Below are 18795 nucleotides of genomic sequence, written 5' to 3'. Positions count from 1 at the left end.
CTCTCTCTCCAGAGAAACAAAGTTAATTGAATACTTGCAGTTTTTCTAATGCAAAGTTAATTGAATATTTACAGTCTTTCTATTTTTGGAGCAGCTCTTTGGTGCTTGGTGGTGGCACGCCTAGCTTTCTACTAAAAATATGCAGCACAGTACCAGAAAATTTAAGTCGGAAGTTGGGGGATCATGAAGTTATCTAGTTAAAGAGAAGGTAGAGGAGAGCGCAAGGGAGGTGTTTTATGATTCTCAGTGATAAGCAGCAAAATATCCTATTGTTTACCCCTGTTTTAAAGGCCTTAAAATGACATGTCAAACTCCTTGTCCTCCAGTTGTTGCAAACTACAATTCCCATTGTGTCAGCTTTCAGAGCATCCTGGGACTTGTAGGTTTGTAACAACTGGAGGGCTAGAGTTTGATACTTGTGCTTTAGACTGATTGAACATAAAATATTTTAATGAATAACATCTGTAAAATCCTTATGAAAATTATGAAAGTTTGAAAGATTTTTTTTAAACCGAAGTTGGAGTCGGTACAATTTTTCAGACTCCGACTCCGACTCCAGCCAAAATGAGCTCCGACTCCGACTCTACAACTCCAACTCCAACTCCAACTCCACAGCCCTGCCTATAAGAGTAATGGTAGAGGCTGCTCAGGAAGTGCGACGAATTTTTAGCCAAGCTATTTATCGTTTTTTGAAAATCAAGTCTGCTCAAGTTCTACAACAACTTTACTCCTTCTACAAAGATAAAAAAAAATGACTTTAATAATAAATGACAGCTTGTGAAAGTATAAATGTGGCTGTTATAGAAACTATTATTGAGCAATCAGAAAATTTTCAAAAAATCAAAACCTTTCCAACCAACGTTTAAAATTTGGAGATGGAACAAAAAATATTCCAACCTCGCGAAATCAAGAGCTTTATGACGTCAGATGAATTGCAGGTTGTGTGGTGTTCAAGGTCCAAAGTTTGTATCTGTTAAGGTCTGATGCATGTTTTGATCAGCTGTTGTATTTAAAAAGTTACCAAATTAGGGTGTCCCCTTTTTCAAGCTTATAGGAATCTCAAACCAATGACTTTGTTTTAGATTACATGCATCTAGTTAGTCTTTGTTTTGCGCAATTATTTATCTTCATCAATAAAAAGGTAGTCGTGCTGATTGTGTTATCTTCCGTGATATGAAGATGCTTGTGGGAATTTTTCTTACCATTAAAACTTTTTTCTTTTTCTAAGACTTAAGTTTTAATACGTATCTTTAAGTTTACATACGTAAGTTTTTGTGCATGAAAGGAAAATATTCTGTAACCTCCATGGAAGAGCGTGATTAAGTATCATACAGTCAAACAAACTAAAATCAAAATTCTAATCAAAAAGTATCTAATTTAAAAATTTAATATAACTGAAAGCGGGTAGCAAAGTAACATTATTTAAGCATTAACACTCTTATTTGTTAAAGTTGTTTATAAAGTTTGTTTTATCTTCAGATTGATAACTTGGCATGATATGTAATGTCTCAACATTAACTGCCCGCTCACATTAAGTATCATACAGTCAAACAAACTAAAATATATATATATATATATATATATATATATATATATATATATATATATATATATATATATATATATATATATATATATTAAGAGATCAGTGTCTGTCTGGTTTTGATCTTATTATAATGAAGATTTTGAAAAATAGAACATGAGAATTCATTCACACGCCAATTTGCTTTAACTGGGAATCTTACTTTGTTGTCTAGAATATCTCTTAACGTTTTTATGGAATAAGTTGAAAATTTCTTTTATTATATACTACAATAAATTTTAAAACAATTAAAATTGTTTATTAGAAAAATATATTCACCTTATACAGAAAGTTTAAATGCATTTTTTTTTGTGTAAGTTATTGTAAGTTTGGACTGGTAAGAGAAATTCTATTGCAGGGTCTACTTATTTTTTTTTTATTTTTTTTTTGCCAATTATCAATTAAGAAAAAAAAAACAACTTTCATTTTATGCAATTTTTTTTTTGACTACCTTAATGGCTGGCTTTATCAAAACCTCGGAAGAAAAAAAGCAAAAATTTATGCTTTTTAATTTTGAAAATACACTTATTTGGTGCTTAGTTCAGATTTTTCTGACAACACAAACTATGTTTACAACTGCATATGATTGATTAAATGTAAAAAAATCAGGATTGAGGAAAATTCCAATCTGAGGGTTAGTTCGGAAAGAAGGATACATTTCTTTAAATCCTAAGGACGCACAAGATCATCAACATTCCGTTGACTTACTATTAATTCAGAGCTCTAAAATACGCTTGTGCTGGCAAGGTAATTGTTGCTGCTGTTGATATTTATAATTTCTATTAAAATTTGCAATATTTTTAATCATTGTTGTTTATTATTTTTATTATACTGTTAAATTAATGTGGTTATATTGTTAAACTCCTTTTATTACTTATCATTTTCGTAGTTGATTATTACTTTTATTTTTTGTTGCTTTTATTTAACGTTTTAAATCTTTTGTATAAGTGTTGTAACTATTTGTTGCTTTTGTTGTATTTTTGAATGCTTTTTATTATTCAAAGTTGCAGTTATTTATCATCTTTAAAAATAGTTTTTATTAGTATTATTATTATATTTTTGATTTGTTCTTATTTACAATAAATATTTATGTATTTTAAAGATGCTGTAAAAATTTATTAGATCAAAAGAGTCATAAATGGGAGTTTAAGCAATAGCTAAGCTAATTAGATTCCCAGTTCAAAAAGAAGATATTGACAGTATTTGAACGCATTATGTTGTTGAGTTCAAAATGAATGCGTTTTGAATTAGAGGACACTCTTTAGATTTTCACCATTTGTGTATTTTTCAGCCACTCCGTTTGCAAGATAAAAGTAAATAAGTTTTCCTTTTCAATTTTTTTAATGAAGATGTTTGATTCTTGTATCTTCATATTTCTATGAAACAGGTTTATTTATGTGATTCTATAATCTAATTGACATAAGTATAAATGTAGTTCTGTATCTGTATCTAGTTCTGTGTATGTGTTCTGTGTATGTGTTCTGTGTATGTGTTCTGTGTATGTGTTCTGTGTATGTGTTCTGTTATGTTGTTTCTTTTTGAATTTGAATTTTTTTCAGTTCTGAACCAGATGTGTCACCATCAGCGCCAACTATTTGCACCATCACTGGAAGAAGCGCAGTTATTGATTCCAGCTGGGCTAAGTCTGAATTCTAGCGCGTCGGATAGTTCTGTACCAATTTAGTTGTTGCCATGTTAAGGGGCTTTGCTTTGTTGGCAAGATTAATTGTTCTCTTCTCTGAGTAGTTAAAATAATTTACCAAACCCGTCATCTTTTTTTGAAGTTGCTTCCATAGTGGACATATGTGCATTTTCTTTTCTTTGTCTTTTGAATCTAGTGAATCAGTGAAAATCAAGTTGATCTTATGGTCGAAGCGCCACATATTGATGCCAATGTCACTATTTGTTTTTGCTCCCTTTTGAATTTTGCGACGCCGTCTGTTTTAAAAATTGCGATCCACTTCATTGTTCTGAGATTCAACTCAGTTTTGTGAACCAAATCTGTTGTTTTGACACACTGAAAATGGTTTCATCTCTTCTACCACCAACCTAGTGATGTCTGTGATCAACTTTACTTGATGAGTATTATTCTCATTAAAATAAATAATATTCTCATGAAGATGGTCTGTAGGGATGGCAATCCCGGGATCCCGGGATCCCGAAATCCCGGGATTCCGTATAAATTGTTGATCCCGTAATCCCGGGATTTTTCACAAAAATTTTCCGGGATTTCGGGAATGTAATAAAAAAAGTAAAGATAAATAGGGATTAAGCTATTAACTTATTCGTACCTCATAAAGTGTCTTGTAAATGCAGTCTTTGGTAAAATACTTGTTACATAGCTGTTTATTCTCTTTGCAATATTTTAATTAGTTTAATTTCGAATTTTCGGCTTCATTTTAATTACAAATCGTCGCACGAGAATTAGAGGGTTCTATCTGCTTTTTTTTATATTATAAGAATTTATTGATAAAAGCTGTAATTAACAATTAGTAATAAAAACAAGTTTAAAATTATAGAAATAATATTATCAGTTTGATTATGAAACATAAATAACGAAAAAAAGATGTATAGTTTTAATTATAAAAAATGACAGGACTAAAACATTTTAACTGAGATAAATTGAAAGTTAAATTTTCACAACAACAAAAAAAGTTAGAGCCCAATAATTCTTATGCAACGAAATGTATGCGTGATTCTAAAAATTCTTCAACTATTCAAAGTGTTTTTTTTCAATTTTACAGTAACAGATTCAGTTTGAATTATAGATCTGATAAAGAAACGTAAATTGAAATAGTTTAAGAACTTTAGAAATTTAAAAAAAATTAGAACTTAAGTAAATATTTTTAACCTATAACCTATAAGGGTAGAAAGTGTAACTGGGTTTTTATGCTTAAAAAATCGAACGCGATTAAACGACGAAAAGATTGTCGCTTTCAGTTTTTAAAAGTGGTACTTTCAAAAATAAATAAAATTCTTGTATATTCATTTATATTCATATTATTTTTAATTATCATTTTTATTACATTGTGCTATCTTTTTAATGAATTGTTTTATAATTTCAATAACTTAGGTTCATTAGTAAATGAACTATTTTAGTTAACTAAAAAATGAAAAATGAATAATTTATTGTTAATATAATTATATTATCAATAAATTAATCATTTTTCAGCGTTTGATGATTACTTTGTTCTTCACATACTTCACCGCAAATGATTGTTTCTGTTTTTTATCAAATCCCGGGATTTCCCGGGATTTCCCGGGGATAAATTACTCAACCCCGAAATCCCGGGATTTAAAATGTCCGGGATTTTGCCATCCCTAATGGTCTGGGCCTTCCTCTTTTCCAATTCTTCTCTTGGCTTTTAGTTGAGTGGTTGTTGTGGTTCAAATGGTCCAACTAGTGAATGCGATTCAGAATCATCAAAATCAACCTCAAAAAATGTCATTAGCTCTCATTTTATCTGCATCCTTTCTTTCCAATTCTGTGAACAGATCTCCATGTTTGTCTTTGAAGTGTTTGCACAAAACACTTGTACATCCCTGCATTGCTGAGAATTCTTTATGACACTCATTACAAGTGGCTTTTTCATCATTTGCCTCGGTGAAAAATTCCCATATATTTCATGTTTTGGTCAACTGAAAAGAAAAGAAAAAAAATGTATGTAAAAAAAAGAAAAAAATACATATTACCTGAATTTTTTAAAAAATTACCCGACAAGCGGGTAGTTCCGTTTTTCTGATAGTCCCGATGATCGGTTATTAAAATCTGGTAGCGTATTAAAACATGCTACCCAATTTAACTGCCCGACTAGTAAAAAAAGAGAAGGCCTTAGCATAAAATAAAAATTTATAAATAAAAAAAGAGGATAGTAAAGAGAAGGCCTTCTCTTTATTTTATAAAATAGTCATAATTAAATAAAAACCTTTAAAATAGGCATAAAAAAATAAAAATATAAAAATATTACATATATATATAGTCATGATTAAATTAGTAAAGAGAAGACCTTAAAATAGTCAAAAATAACTTAAAAAGGTATATTTAAAACTGTTTTACATACTTCAAAGAAATGTTATGGAAAATGCACGAGATATCCGATTTTATTACCCGACCAGCGAGCAGTTCTAAGATACGAGTTCCGATGATCGTGTAACAAAAGCGGATAGCGTATTATGTAAAAAAGTAAATATGTTAAAAAAAAAGATTTTTTTCTTACTTTGTGCTATCACCTTTTAACTATATTTAAGAGGCACAAAATTTAAAGAAACGCTTGAGAATTAAGTATTAATTCAACCTAAGTTTGTTAGAAAGATCTAGGACCGCTACTTTTTTTTTTTCAACTCCGTTATTTCAACGTCAATTTTTATTGATGATTTTGAAAACAAAAGGCTCGTGTCTTTCAAAGAGTCAGCTACTTTTTCTTTTTCTAAAACAGAAGCACCAAACAGTCACGACATGATCCCCGTATCAGATGCAGATCTCATCTGGAATAAAAGTCACTTCAAGAATGCAGACTTTGCATTTGAACAGAGCTATCAAACGCCGTCATCGGCTTCTTCTGCATGTCATTTAAAAGTCTAAGTTCAGAGCTTACAATTGCATTTGATTACTTTTGATCACTGTCATTTGATTTACTAGTTGGTTCTTCCTTTATTTCATTCTTGCCATTTCTCTCTGCCTGTATTATAACGACCGTTTTATGAAGAAGCTGAGATGACTCGCTACTTTTAAAACAGCCTTAACTTAAGTTACAGTTTCCTTATTCTCAATAATCGTTATTTGCAAAATGGTCAAACCATTATATTCCACTTTCATCTTGTTACATACGTCATCTGTATTTCATAAAAATTCTTTTTCAATGTCCTCGTTTATTTCCATCGATAAATTCATGTAACAACAACCATTTTGCAAAGTAAATCCAGCACGTTTATGAAAGTCTTTGTCCTCCGGTCCTTCAAGCCAGCTAAAAATAACTCTGTAAAATAACAAAACAAAAACGTATTCAAAAAAACCAAAACAAAAACTCACTGTAGATTTTAAAGCTTGTATCGTAGAAGTCCATCTTATGTCTATTTTCAAAAACTGCTAACGTAGGTGTATCTCCCATAATTATCAATTTAAATAATTATGGGAGATACACCTACTAAATGTAAAATAGCAATAAAATTTAAGAGATATATTGTCACGAAAATAAAAATGTTTTCTTTTACAACTCTTCGCTTTATAAAACTTTTCTTTAGTTTTTCTCCCTCTAATGGTGTTTCTCAAATTTTTGATATATAAGTTATTGCATTAATTGCTACAGGTTTTCAACTTTTGCTACTTAAAATCAAATTACTGTGGTTGTTACAATTTTTTATGATTGTTTTAACAATTCGCTTAGCGTACGTTATCAAACATAAAAACGCTGTTTTCAAAACCTCATTCTTATCAATAATCACTATCATCAAGACTATTTGCTCCTCATACTCCTCTTTCTCCTTCCCTCCCCCTCTCCCATGCCAAAAAAAGAGTCCAAACGGTACTTTTGTTTAAATCTTATGGACGTCAGATTAACACTCTAACTTATGATGATAAGCTCGACTTTAAATCACCCTAAGAGTTTATAAGCTATAATTATTAAGTAAAAACCCTAATTGCTCTTGACTTTACTACTTCTCTCATATAAAATCAACAACATTGTTGCCGTTTTCATCATTGACGCAAAAGTAGACTCAACGACTTAAAAATATACTGAAAAAGAAACAACTCGTTAAAAACTCATCGTTAAAACAAAATATCGATACAACATTCCCAGAGCAAAGAAAAGACATCTTCAACACGTCCTTAAAACGAAATTGTAAAAGACATCTTCGCGATGAACAAAGAGATCTAAAAGACGTCTAAATGCGCTTATTCCCGCAGGCTTTCTTTTGATGATTTGTGAAACAAAATTATTTTAACGATTTTATAGAGATATCTAGTAAAGTAAAAAGCAGTTCTTAAAACGAACTAAACGGATGGTTTATAACAAAAACGTTAATCTTTGAATATTGCAATAACTAAGTTAGCTATTTTTTTGTCCGCATTCCGTAAACTAAAGTAAGAGATTGTTCTTTTCGACCTTTGTTTTCTTTCCAACAAGCTTGTCTATTGCTTCAAACGCTAACGGAACGATATCGGGAGCGTGATAAGTTTCGCGCCATCTTTGTGCTTCCAAGGTTTGTCTTTCGGCGACTTCGCGCATTTTTTTTTCGACATATAGCTGGGTCTTCAAAGATTCAATAGCACTGTTTTTCTTGTTTAGCATTGCTTTTGCTTTTTCTTTGAGTCGATAGTATTTGTCGTTACGAACTTGCTCGTCAATGATTCGTTGTTTTTCATTCGCCTCCAACTCATTTTCCGTATCTATCAACTTTTGTTTGTAGAAGTTTAGCTGTTTTATTGCTGATTGAACTTCCTTTTCAGCATCGATACGCTTTTTTCGTTCTAAACCTAGCCGGTTCAACAACCTGGCAGTCAGGTTTTTCTCCTTCATCAGTTCGCACGAAGCATCCTTTTCTTTAAAACACAGCGCAGCTCCGGTTGGTGACAAAAAACTCGTTTCTTTCTTGGTGCTTGCTATGTTTTCGTTTTCTAAAACAAAAGAACAGAACAGTCACGACACAATCTCCGTATCAAAAGCAGATTTCAACTAGAATAAAAGTCAGTTCAAAAACACAAACTTTGGATTGACTCTGAGTCGTCAAGTTCTAATGGAAGGCTCCTCCCTTTCTCATTAATGACTGGTAACTCTTTAATATTAAAGTTTTGAACTTTTTCTCCTTCTCCTAAAACAAAAGTCATAGAATAGTCAGGAGCAAGTCCCATAAAATCGTCCAAATGCAGATTTCAACGAAAACCTAATCTTACTAATGAGAAGTGTAATATCAATAATACAAACTTTGCATTGACTCCGTGTCAACCAACATCTGTGTCAATGCCACTACGGGCTTATTTGCCGTTTCATGCAATTGAATGATCTCCACATTGTTGTTATCTTTTGGTACCTGAGTTGAAAAGCAGTAAGAATGTTTTATGTATAACAACTGCTTAAGGTAAATTTTGTGCTGCTTTAAGTTCATAAATAGTGCGAACAAAAATATTGCATGAGAAGCATTTTATTTTAAATAACTAAACAAAGCGTTTACTATTTGAAACATTTTTATGATTTGAGCGTTCTTCTTCTCGATACAGTTCTTGCCTTCTTCGACTTGTTGTTTGCTCTTGTTTTCAAAGTCTTTATCAGTTTTCTTTGCAGGTTTTTCTATCAAGCAACGGTTAACCTTTTGCTGTCGTTCGTTTAACGACTTGAAACTGTCGTCATCACTTGAGTCCCACTCTAAAAAATAAGATAATGAGAAGCTGACGTAAGAAAAGCACTGCCACCAGTATAAATGGGCTCTATTTAATGTATTTACTGCATTGTGTCTAGATTTTTCCGAATGTTCTGCTTTTTGTGTTTTATTTAATACTAATTAACAATGAAGAAAACTTTATAGCAAAAACGTTTTTTAAATTTGATTTTTTTATAGATCACGATGCCGACAGACAGACAGACAGACAGACAGACAGACAGACAGACAGACAGACAGACAGACAGAGACAATAATACAAACTTTGTATTTGCTCTGCGTCAACAAAATCTAATGGAAGGCTCTTCCCTTTCTCATTAATGGATGGTAAATCTCTAATATTAAAGTCTTGAACTTTTTCTCCTCCTTCTAAAACAAATGTCATAGAATAGTCAGGAGCAAGTCCCATAAAATCGTCCAAATGCAGATTTCAACGAAAACCTAATCTTACTAATGAGAAGTGTAATATCAATAATACAAACTTTGCATTGACTCCGTGTCAACCAACATCTGTGTCAATGCCACTACGGGCTTGTTTGCTGTTTCATTCAATTCAATGATCTCCACATTGTTGTCATTTTTTGGTACCTGAGTTGAACAGCAGTAAAAATGTTTTATGCATAACAACTGCTTTAAGGTAAATTTCATGCTTCTTTAAGTTCATAAATAGCGCGAACAAAAATATTGCATGAGAAGCATTTTGTTTTAAATAACTAAATGAAGTGTTTACCATTTTAAACTTTTTCATGATTTGAAATTTCTTTTTCTCGATCCAGTTCTTCCCTTCTTTTACCTGTTGTTTGCTCTTCTTTCGAGAGTCTTTTTCAGTTTTCTTTGCGGGTTTTTCTATCAAGCAACGGTTAACCTTTTGCTGTCGTTCGTTTAATGACTTGAAACTGTCATCGTCGCTTGAGTCCCACCCTAAAAAATTAGATAGTAAGAAGCTGACGTAAGAAAAACACTACTGCCAGTATAAACGGGGGCTCTATTAAATGTATTTACTGCATTGTGTCTAGATTTTTCAAAATGTTCTGCTTTTTGCGTTTTATTTAATACGATTTAACAATGCAGAAACTTTTACAGCAAAAGCGTTTTTCAAATTTGATTTTTTTTAAATCACGAGTCCGACTGAAGGACAGTGCGAATGACAATATTTTTATTTTTTGAGCGCTAAAAGTTACTTTCCGCGAACGAGTCTCCGAATCAAAGAACTCACAAAATTGAAACTTACCGTCATAATTAGAGGTAGTAGGAACTGCAGTGTTTTTTACTTTTGGTTTCGTACCGACATCGAACATTGAGTAGTCAGGTGTTCTTAGAGTCGGTTTATCTGCCGACGAAACGTCCATTTAAAAGCTCGCAACTAAATCTTTCCTTGAAAAACGGAGAAAATTAGAGTGTGCTTACATTTTTTATCTTAGTATAGCCTATACTTAAAAAGAAAACTTATTTAGGAAAAGTCATCGACTTTCCTACTCTATTCAATAACATGCATTTCTCTTCAATATTATAGAAATATAGATATTTAATAGAAATAGACAACTTACTTGTTCACAAACAACTTCTAAAGCGACTTTTGATTTGAGTTCAGAGGAGCAACAGCCAAGCGGCTCAGGAACTAAGTCTGATGCGATTTTATTTACTCCAAAAATCAAAATCAGTATGTGTATGCTTTCATATATGAAAATAATGATCTCTCTTAAATTCACTCTTCTAACTCACGAAACTAATTCGAATGACAAACCAACAATTTTTAAAAGATATAAAGTCTTCAAATTTGACGTCATCTAAATTTGACGTCACCCAATGAATTTTTACTGAACTTGAGGAAAAAATCGATGATCTAGTAAAGACATTAGGTGAGCTCAAAATAAAACTCCAACTTCTATTCAGCAACAGAACGCTGAGAATATCGCGTAAAAAAGAGTTACAGTGAAATAAATAACATAGGAAATAAGAGTTGTAAGCCAAAACGAGTGATAAGAATCAACGGTTGGAAACCTGCTTCCAAGAAGTGTGAAAGCGGAGAATTTGCTATAAAAAGCAGAAAGTTTGTTATAAAAATATAAGAAATGTTTATATTAAAAAACATTCGACCTGATTAAAAAAAGAAAAAAAAAAAAAAAAACTGACGAAAAAATTGTTAAAAAACAGACAATATATATGTATGTATGTGTATACATATATATATATATATATATATATATATATATATATATATATATATATATATATATATATATATATATATATATATATATATATATATATATATATATATATATATATATATATATATATATATATATATATATATATATATATATATATATATATATATATATATATTCATCTTTGTTCAAGTTTTTAAATTAAACAAAAAAAGGTGAAAAGAAATGCAGAATTTTCTTGCGGTTTTGAAACTAAATTGGTTTAATTGCAAAATAAAACTTAAAAATGATGTGTTTAACAGAAAGGAGTATCGATCTCACCCAACGATTATTACATGGTGTGCCACTGTGTGACACGCCTAAATTAAAACAGTCAGAGTTTGAAATATTTCTTATTTTTATACTTTTATTTTAAAGTTTCTTTTCATTGCTTCTTTATAACTTACTATTGCTGTTCTTTGTTATTAAAAATTTTGCATTTAAAAATTTTTTTTTATTATGGTTTATTGTTTATCATTCTTAGTATTTAGTATTTTATTTATATTTAAAAATCTCTCTTTTTTTTATTACTTAATCTTGTTAATTTTCAAGATTGTGGATTCAACTCCTCACTCAAATCAATAATCCATCTCACCAAGTTAATCCCCTCCTCCTCTTAGCCTTCCCCCATGCCCAAAAAAAAAGCACAAACAACACCACTGTTCTCCAAGTTGAAACTCTCCAAGTTGAAATTCTCCACAGTCCTGATTTTTTCGCATTTAATCAATCATATGCGTTCATAAACACGATTTATGTTGTCACAAATATCTGAACTAAGTGCTAAATATCCATATTTTCAAAACTAAAACATAGCTTTTTGCTTTTTTTTTTGCTGAAGTTTTAACAGAATCAGTCGTTATGGTAGTCAAAAAAACACCTTATTTTATTAACAAAATAACATTTTATTTACAAAAAAAACCTTAATATAAATATATTTATATCACAAATGAAGCTAACGCTATTATTTGTTTAAATTAAAATTCACTACAGCAGATTTTAGCTTTCCTCCATAACTTTTGTGTACTATGTTTCTTTTATAGTTTACACCACTTTTTTTAAATTTGTGATGAACAGCTTCACAATATTGTTCTGGATAGTTACCTCAGTTAATATTTCTGTTTTCTAGAATGGGGAGAATGTGACGCTAAAATGTATTTTTCATGAAACAGTCAAACTATAGCCAGAAATACCTTTTGTATATAGTTGAAGACTATAAAATGAACTTTTGAAGTCTTTGATTTTAACAGAAATATCTTTACCCAGTTCTAAACCAAACACAGCTGATTGGTAAAATATTGACTGTGGCATTTAAAGTAACATCACTCTCCAAAACATCTAATAGGGATATAAATCTATTAAAATTGCTTCTGTCCTCAACTGCACTATGGTACCCTTTTATTAGTATGTAATGTGTTTACAACCGGTTTTGAAAAACTGGCCAAACACATGAAAGCAAAGTACACATTTTATCCACAACTCCCATCATAATGTGAAGCTCAGATGGAGGAACATGTTAAAGAAAAGTTTCTTGATCTTTTTTTGAGTAAATTGACGAGGATTTATTACATTTTTGTATTCCTGCATTTTCAATCTTTTTTTTCCACCATATACATATTGATCATAACATAAGCCTACGGAGCTCAATAATCTTAGTTTCCCTGCTCTAAAGGAGCATCCTCCTTCACAATACAGACAGGCATATTTGCCAGAGTGATAAATATGCCTGTCTGTATTGAAAGTCCGAAAACACTGCTTGCACACTTTAGATCAAATGCCATACTAAAATTCACTTCTTCAAGTTGAAAAGGTGCCAATAATTTTTGGAGATTGCCGTTATCCTCTAAGACCATCTCCACAATGGCAAGAGTATAACATTGTTTCATACCAGAGTCTTTGTATGTTTCACAGGAAGAATAATGATTTTTTGGATTGAAAACATAATAACTTTTAAGAAGTTTTGACCACCATCTTAAGATATACTTACAATTGGGTTAAGATTATCGATACCTCTCTCTTCAATTATAAATTAGATTAAGTCTATTGAGTTTTTGACATAAACTATATCTCTAATGACTACCTGATCACCATCAACAAGTTTATTTGTTTTGCATTCATATAAATTTTCTAGAGTTTCCTGCAATTCACTCATTTTAATATTAATGCTTCATTCTAAAGCACCTGTTAGACTCCTGCGTAAAGTAGAACATAATCTTTTTGACTTTATTGGTTGAATCGTATTTTATGTACGTAAACTTTTTCATTACGTAATAAAAAGTAATTAAAAAGTTCTTTTGTTTTCGGATTATTTTTAAACAAAAGAGCTTGTATAATTCACTGATCTCTATAATAACTGGATAGCGCAACTCCGAGCAAAACTTCTTATTTTTTGACGCCAAAATCGCCATATTGGAAAGCCCCAAAAATTTTAATCCCGTATGCTTTAAGTTCTGTTTTTCGGCTTATCGCTTTATCGCTTTATCGCACATATCAGATTTAATTGTTCTGGGGCTTTCCAATATGGCGATTTTGGCGTCAATTTTGATATTAGAGATGCGCTATCCAGTTATTATAGAGATCAGTGGTATAATTAAGAATTTAACAAAATTTTAAATTTTATTTTAAAGAAAAGTTTTAAATTGAAAATATTTGTAAAATGGAATTAAGTGTCTTTTATTTAAAAAACTGTAAAATGCCAAGACCTCAAGCATCTCGTATTATTGTTCCAGATAATGAGTTAGGTTCATTATCTTTTTAATATTACATCTTACCACATTAGATCGTCTTTTATCAGACCTAATGGCTAAGGTCAAATGAGGCTGGCCTAGACCGGTGTGCTTGTATTAAACTAATGATTTTCTTTTTTTTCTCGCCCGCTCTTCAAAAGGGAGGCAAACTCAGGGTCGACATTCTTCTGGGTTTTCCCTGGAGAGGAAAGAACAGTTTGCAAGGCAGTTGCTGGAGGACTTAAAACACAATAATACCTCGTCTTTTATCAGATGAAAGTTCGGTCGCAAAATTCTTTAATTTTAAATGAATTTCTTAAACTAGTCATATTAGCTTACCTAGTTTGAATAAATTTAAAAAAAAAGAAAAAAAAAAAAGATAAAATTTAAGAATATGATAATGAAGAACTTTTATCGTATTTAAAAACATATTTTAGGTCTTTAGAATTATTGCATAATTATTCATTAATTATGCGCTTTTCCATTAAATACGCAAAGTTGCGCTTTTCACTGTTTTAGTTTACGTACATAAAATACGATTTAACCATATATATATATATATATCACAGTTATCACGGAAAGCAATAGTGCCAACCTAGCTGACCCGAGAACGCCACCTATATGGGGTGATAGCTGACACATTCAGGTATCCTGTGATGCAAATTTTGAAATCAATTAATTACATCCGCGGAAGAAAATTCAGTTTTAATGCAAAAATTTTGTGTTTTTTGCCCCTTTTGAGAACTGCGGAAAATCTGCTATAAAATTAGAACCACTCAAGAAAAATCAATGAAAATTTTTCCACTTATAGACCATTGCCTTAACTATGTTCATGTAAAATTTCAGCCAGTTTCATGCTCTAGTTTAAGATTTATAGTCATTTAAAGTTCAAATTTTACCATTTTTTGGTACTTTCGCCACTTATCTTTTCATTTTAGAACACTTAAAATGTGACAATACTAATGGTTTTGTAATATTTGAACTCCTCAGGGTAAGGGCAACAACTTTTGTAAAAATGGTTTTTTTGATTGTCATTATCATTTTCGAACAATGAGGCAAAACGTTTTTCCTGCAAACCAAAGTCTATATATATACGTAGGCCTTATAAGAGGCTCTGATATAAAAAGACCAATTTTAAATTTTGAAGACAAGAAATGTAGTCAGAAACTTTTAAAGAGGAGTATAACTTAAACAATTATCTAAAAAATTAAATTTTTGTATATATTTTTGCTTTGAACGTGTTTTTAAAATATAGTACAAAAACGGATTATTGCTACCACCTTAAATAGTTAGGGATTAGCATGTATTTGTTTTGAAATGTCATTTTAAAACCTTTTCTTGCATAGTGCAAACGTTTTTTTATGTGTAATAAGTGCTCCAAAGAAGAATTTTCTTTTGAAAAGAAGAAAAGCATTCATAACATTCTTTAATTCACAGTAAGTATTTTTTTTCCTATTTAATATACTTATATTTGAAAGGCTACCAAAAACAAAATTTTCCCTTTGTAGAAAAGAGACTCCTTTTATTCAAATCAGGGAGTAATTAGAATTAAGCAGTATTGCATTAAACATTTCTCCCTACTAAAGTCTCAAAGACCATTTTTAAAGGATTTTGTTTGAAGCATTCAAACAATCATAGGCAAAAGGTAAAAATGGATTTTTTGATGGCCTATGTTGTGTAGCCAAAATCCCTTACTTATTTTTTTTTGTGTACATAATGTTCAAAAACCTTTTTCTTCTTATAAAATAAGAAACTATTTGCTTTATGTAGATCAGAACTCATCATCAGTAAGTCATTAGAATTCATCAATTGCGGATCTTCAAAATTTATCAATGGAGATTCATTAGGATTCACCAACAGAACATCAGGGTTCATCAATACTTCAACTTTTATCTGTCAGGTACATTTTTTGAGTATTTTTAAAAAGTTCCAATAACCTAAAAGAGACCATTTCTTAGTTTTCTTTAGCTAAAGCTTTTTTCTATTTAATAAATGTTGGTTTGTTGGATTTGAGAAAGCTTACTTTTGAAATATAAAAAGAGATAGACATGGTTCATCAAGGTAATTTTAAATGTAGATTTTTTCAATAGATTACAAATTAGAAAGTATGCATACAAATTGCCTGTGACATGAAAGGCTGCATTTGATTGTGTTTTTCATTTCTTTTTATGATTTGTATGGTGCCTTGTATCTAATTTAAACCTTTTGATAATCTGTAAGTAAAAGGCAAAATTAAAAAGTTCTCTAGTGTGCACTCTCTTGTCTTTTCTTTTTTACAGTTAAAGGAAATTGTGACAATGCCAACCCATGCCAAAAGTCATGAAGAAAACCGTAAATGTGTGTGCCTGCTCTGCCTCAAAAAAAGTTCTAGGCCACTCACAGCTTTCCAGGCACAACGTATTTGCGAGTTGTACAGCACCAATCTTGATGATTGTGATTCCCGGGTACCGCAAGGACTCTGCGAATCTTGCAGAACTGCTTTGCGCCGGAAAGAGGAGGGAAAAGAAGTCACAATTCCTTCCTTGTTTGACTTCAGCTCAATACGGTTGAGAGCAGAAACTCGTAGTCAAGTTTTGTCTCCTTTGTCAGATTGCACGTTCAAAGTTGCAAGATAAACACCCTCTTGAAAAACAAAATGCTGGTGAGAAAGAGCCAAGTGTGAGATGTCATGAGTGCCTCAGTCCACTTGGAAAGGGACTGCCACATCAATGTTCTCAGTTGCAGTTTCGACAAAATCTGCAGTCTTTGGCAGCAAAAGACTCCAAGGCAGCAGAACAGATAGCTTCTCAAGTTATTGCCAACAAGGAATCATTCCCAAGAGGAACAGTCAAACTTGCTAAAGCAGGTGGAGGGCCTCCACTCTCTATCAAACCGGGTAAATATTTTAACTTCATTAAATTTTTACATAGTTTATTAGTTTAAAACTCAGCTCGTTAAAAGGAGTCTAGGTAACTTGCAGTATGAATTTTTCTCACTTTTCTGAGGTTAGAGCACAATTTCAACACTGAAAATATCAAAAGAAATAAAGCCCATTGCTCTAATGAATTCAGGTCCAAGTGGTGCCAAACCTACAATGAGCACACCAATGTTGACCCAGTTAAATACTGGGCTATCAAACAACGGATTGAAGAAACTTGTCCGAACTGTGAATCAAACATCTGATGCCAAGATGGTGGAGCCAAACTTTTACATGATTTTTCAGAAAGCCGGCCGAGAATTGCAAGATTTCTTCACCTGCACTGCCTTGAAAATTCAAGATGGAAAGGCAGATTCTGGTACAGTTCGGGTTGTGGCACACTGTAAAGATTTGCCAAGTCTTGTTAATCATGTACTTATGGCCCGCAAGGTTTCTGGTGGTTATTTTGTCAAGCTAGGCATCGACGGCGGGAAAGGATCCCTTAAGTTTTGTCTCAACATTGTTGAAACTCCGGCAAGGAATGAAGCAAGCCTGTTGGCACAAAAACAACTTCTCACTGAAAGGACTGGCAAAGACACTGGGGTCAAGAGACAGATTCTTGTTGCAGTATCAGAGGATCTTCCAGAAACCCATGACAATATTGAAAAAGTCTGGTCTATGATCAATGCAGGTGGACTTCAGCTCCTTTTGGCTTGTGACATGAAATTTGCAAATATTGTTTGTGGTCTGCAAACCCATTCAAGCATGCACCCATGCGCATTTTGTGACATTGATTCAAAAAGTCTTGTCCACACCGGAAACTTGCGAACACTCGGTTCAATCAAATTAAACCTGCAGTCTTTTGAGCGATTAGGTGGGGTTGTTGCCAATGCAAAATCATTCGGCAATGTCATCAGAAAACCGATAATCAGTGGACCTGACACCTCTCTCATTCTAGAAATCATCACGCCAATGGAGTTGCATCTCCTCTTAGGCATTGTGAACTATTTGTTCAAGATGCTCAAAACTGGATGGTCTGACGCCGATAAGTGGCCTGCTGCACTCCACATTCAACCAAGTCCTTATCATGGGGGTCAGTTTGAGGGCAATGAATGCAGAAAGCTTCTGAACAATGTGGACGTTCTGCACCAACTGGTTGAGACAAATTCAGTTCATCAAACCTTCAGTATTATTGAAGCATTCAAATGATTCAACCTGGTTGTGGAAGCTTGCTTTGGTTTCATCCTTTAGCCGGACTATGATGAAAAAATTGAAGCCTTCAAGAGGAGCTATCTCATGATACCTGGTGCAAGTGTGACTCCCAAAGTTCACACGGTCTTCCACCACATTACGGATTTCATAAGTCGCAAAGGATCCCCCTTGGGACCCTATAGTGAGCAATCAGTTGAAACAGCGCATCAAGATTTTCACGAGCATTGGTCCAGATATAAGAGAGACAAAAATCATCCGGAGTACAAGGAAAAATTGTTGAATTGCTTGATTGATCTGAATAGTAAGCATCTTTAAAGAGTTGTTCACAAAAACTATTTATGAGAAGTTTTCAGAGCTAAATTTTTTTTCACTGTTGTGAACAAACACTATTTATACGAAATTTTCAGAGGTAAATTGCATTCCTTTTATGAAACCTGTTGGCATTAGAGTCCTTCATATATGTCATGCTAGAAACTACAATATAGTAGTTATGTGACAGAAATTATCTAAAATATTTTTGAAAAAAATGAACTTTGAGGAAGAAATCAAAATTCATATTTATGTTATGTGATAACATCTCTGAAAACATTTTGAGAGAAAATTGTTTCAAAAGGTTTTTCAGACATTATTTTTGTCTCTGAACAGTTTTTATTTGTAAATAAAGAACTCATGAATATTCTGTAGCTTATTTATTTTGTCTGCAGTTAGGTTATGTCATCAAGCATTAAATAGAAAAAGCTTCTCCATTATTTTGAAATGAGAATAAGAGAAAAGGTGGTGGGGAGTAAAATATCATTA

At 31.9% G+C, this 18795-nt stretch overlaps 1 protein-coding gene and 1 pseudogene across 1 annotated transcript in view; both read right to left on the bottom strand.

The window, feature by feature from the left end:
* Positions 1–7528: 7528 nt before the first annotated feature.
* The window catches only part of LOC149893315 (uncharacterized), a 15968-nt gene continuing 4701 nt past the window's right edge, over positions 7529–18795 (bottom strand). The window contains exons 3-11 of the mRNA XM_090069378.1: positions 10504–10990; positions 10188–10330; positions 9687–9877; positions 9439–9544; positions 9221–9325; positions 8753–8943; positions 8506–8611; positions 8288–8392; positions 7529–8198 (exon numbers count right to left, since the gene is read on the bottom strand). Of these exons, the coding sequence (XP_089925504.1) occupies positions 7660–8198; positions 8288–8392; positions 8506–8611; positions 8753–8943; positions 9221–9325; positions 9439–9544; positions 9687–9877; positions 10188–10305 (1461 nt within the window). The 5' untranslated portion in view covers positions 10306–10330; positions 10504–10990 and the 3' untranslated portion in view covers positions 7529–7659. The remainder of the gene's footprint in view (positions 8199–8287; positions 8393–8505; positions 8612–8752; positions 8944–9220; positions 9326–9438; positions 9545–9686; positions 9878–10187; positions 10331–10503; positions 10991–18795) is intronic.
* LOC149893316 (uncharacterized) lies at positions 12649–15764 on the bottom strand (annotated as a pseudogene).

The sequence above is a fragment of the Hydra viridissima genome, unplaced genomic scaffold, assembly GCF_058129835.1.
Source record: "Hydra viridissima isolate aposymbiotic clone 2 unplaced genomic scaffold, HvirCarnegie_v1 scaffold_1, whole genome shotgun sequence".
In the NCBI taxonomy this organism is placed as follows: domain Eukaryota; kingdom Metazoa; phylum Cnidaria; class Hydrozoa; order Anthoathecata; family Hydridae; genus Hydra; species Hydra viridissima.
The sequence above is the reverse complement of the archived record's forward strand: the minus strand, read 5'-3'. Positions and strand labels throughout refer to the sequence as shown.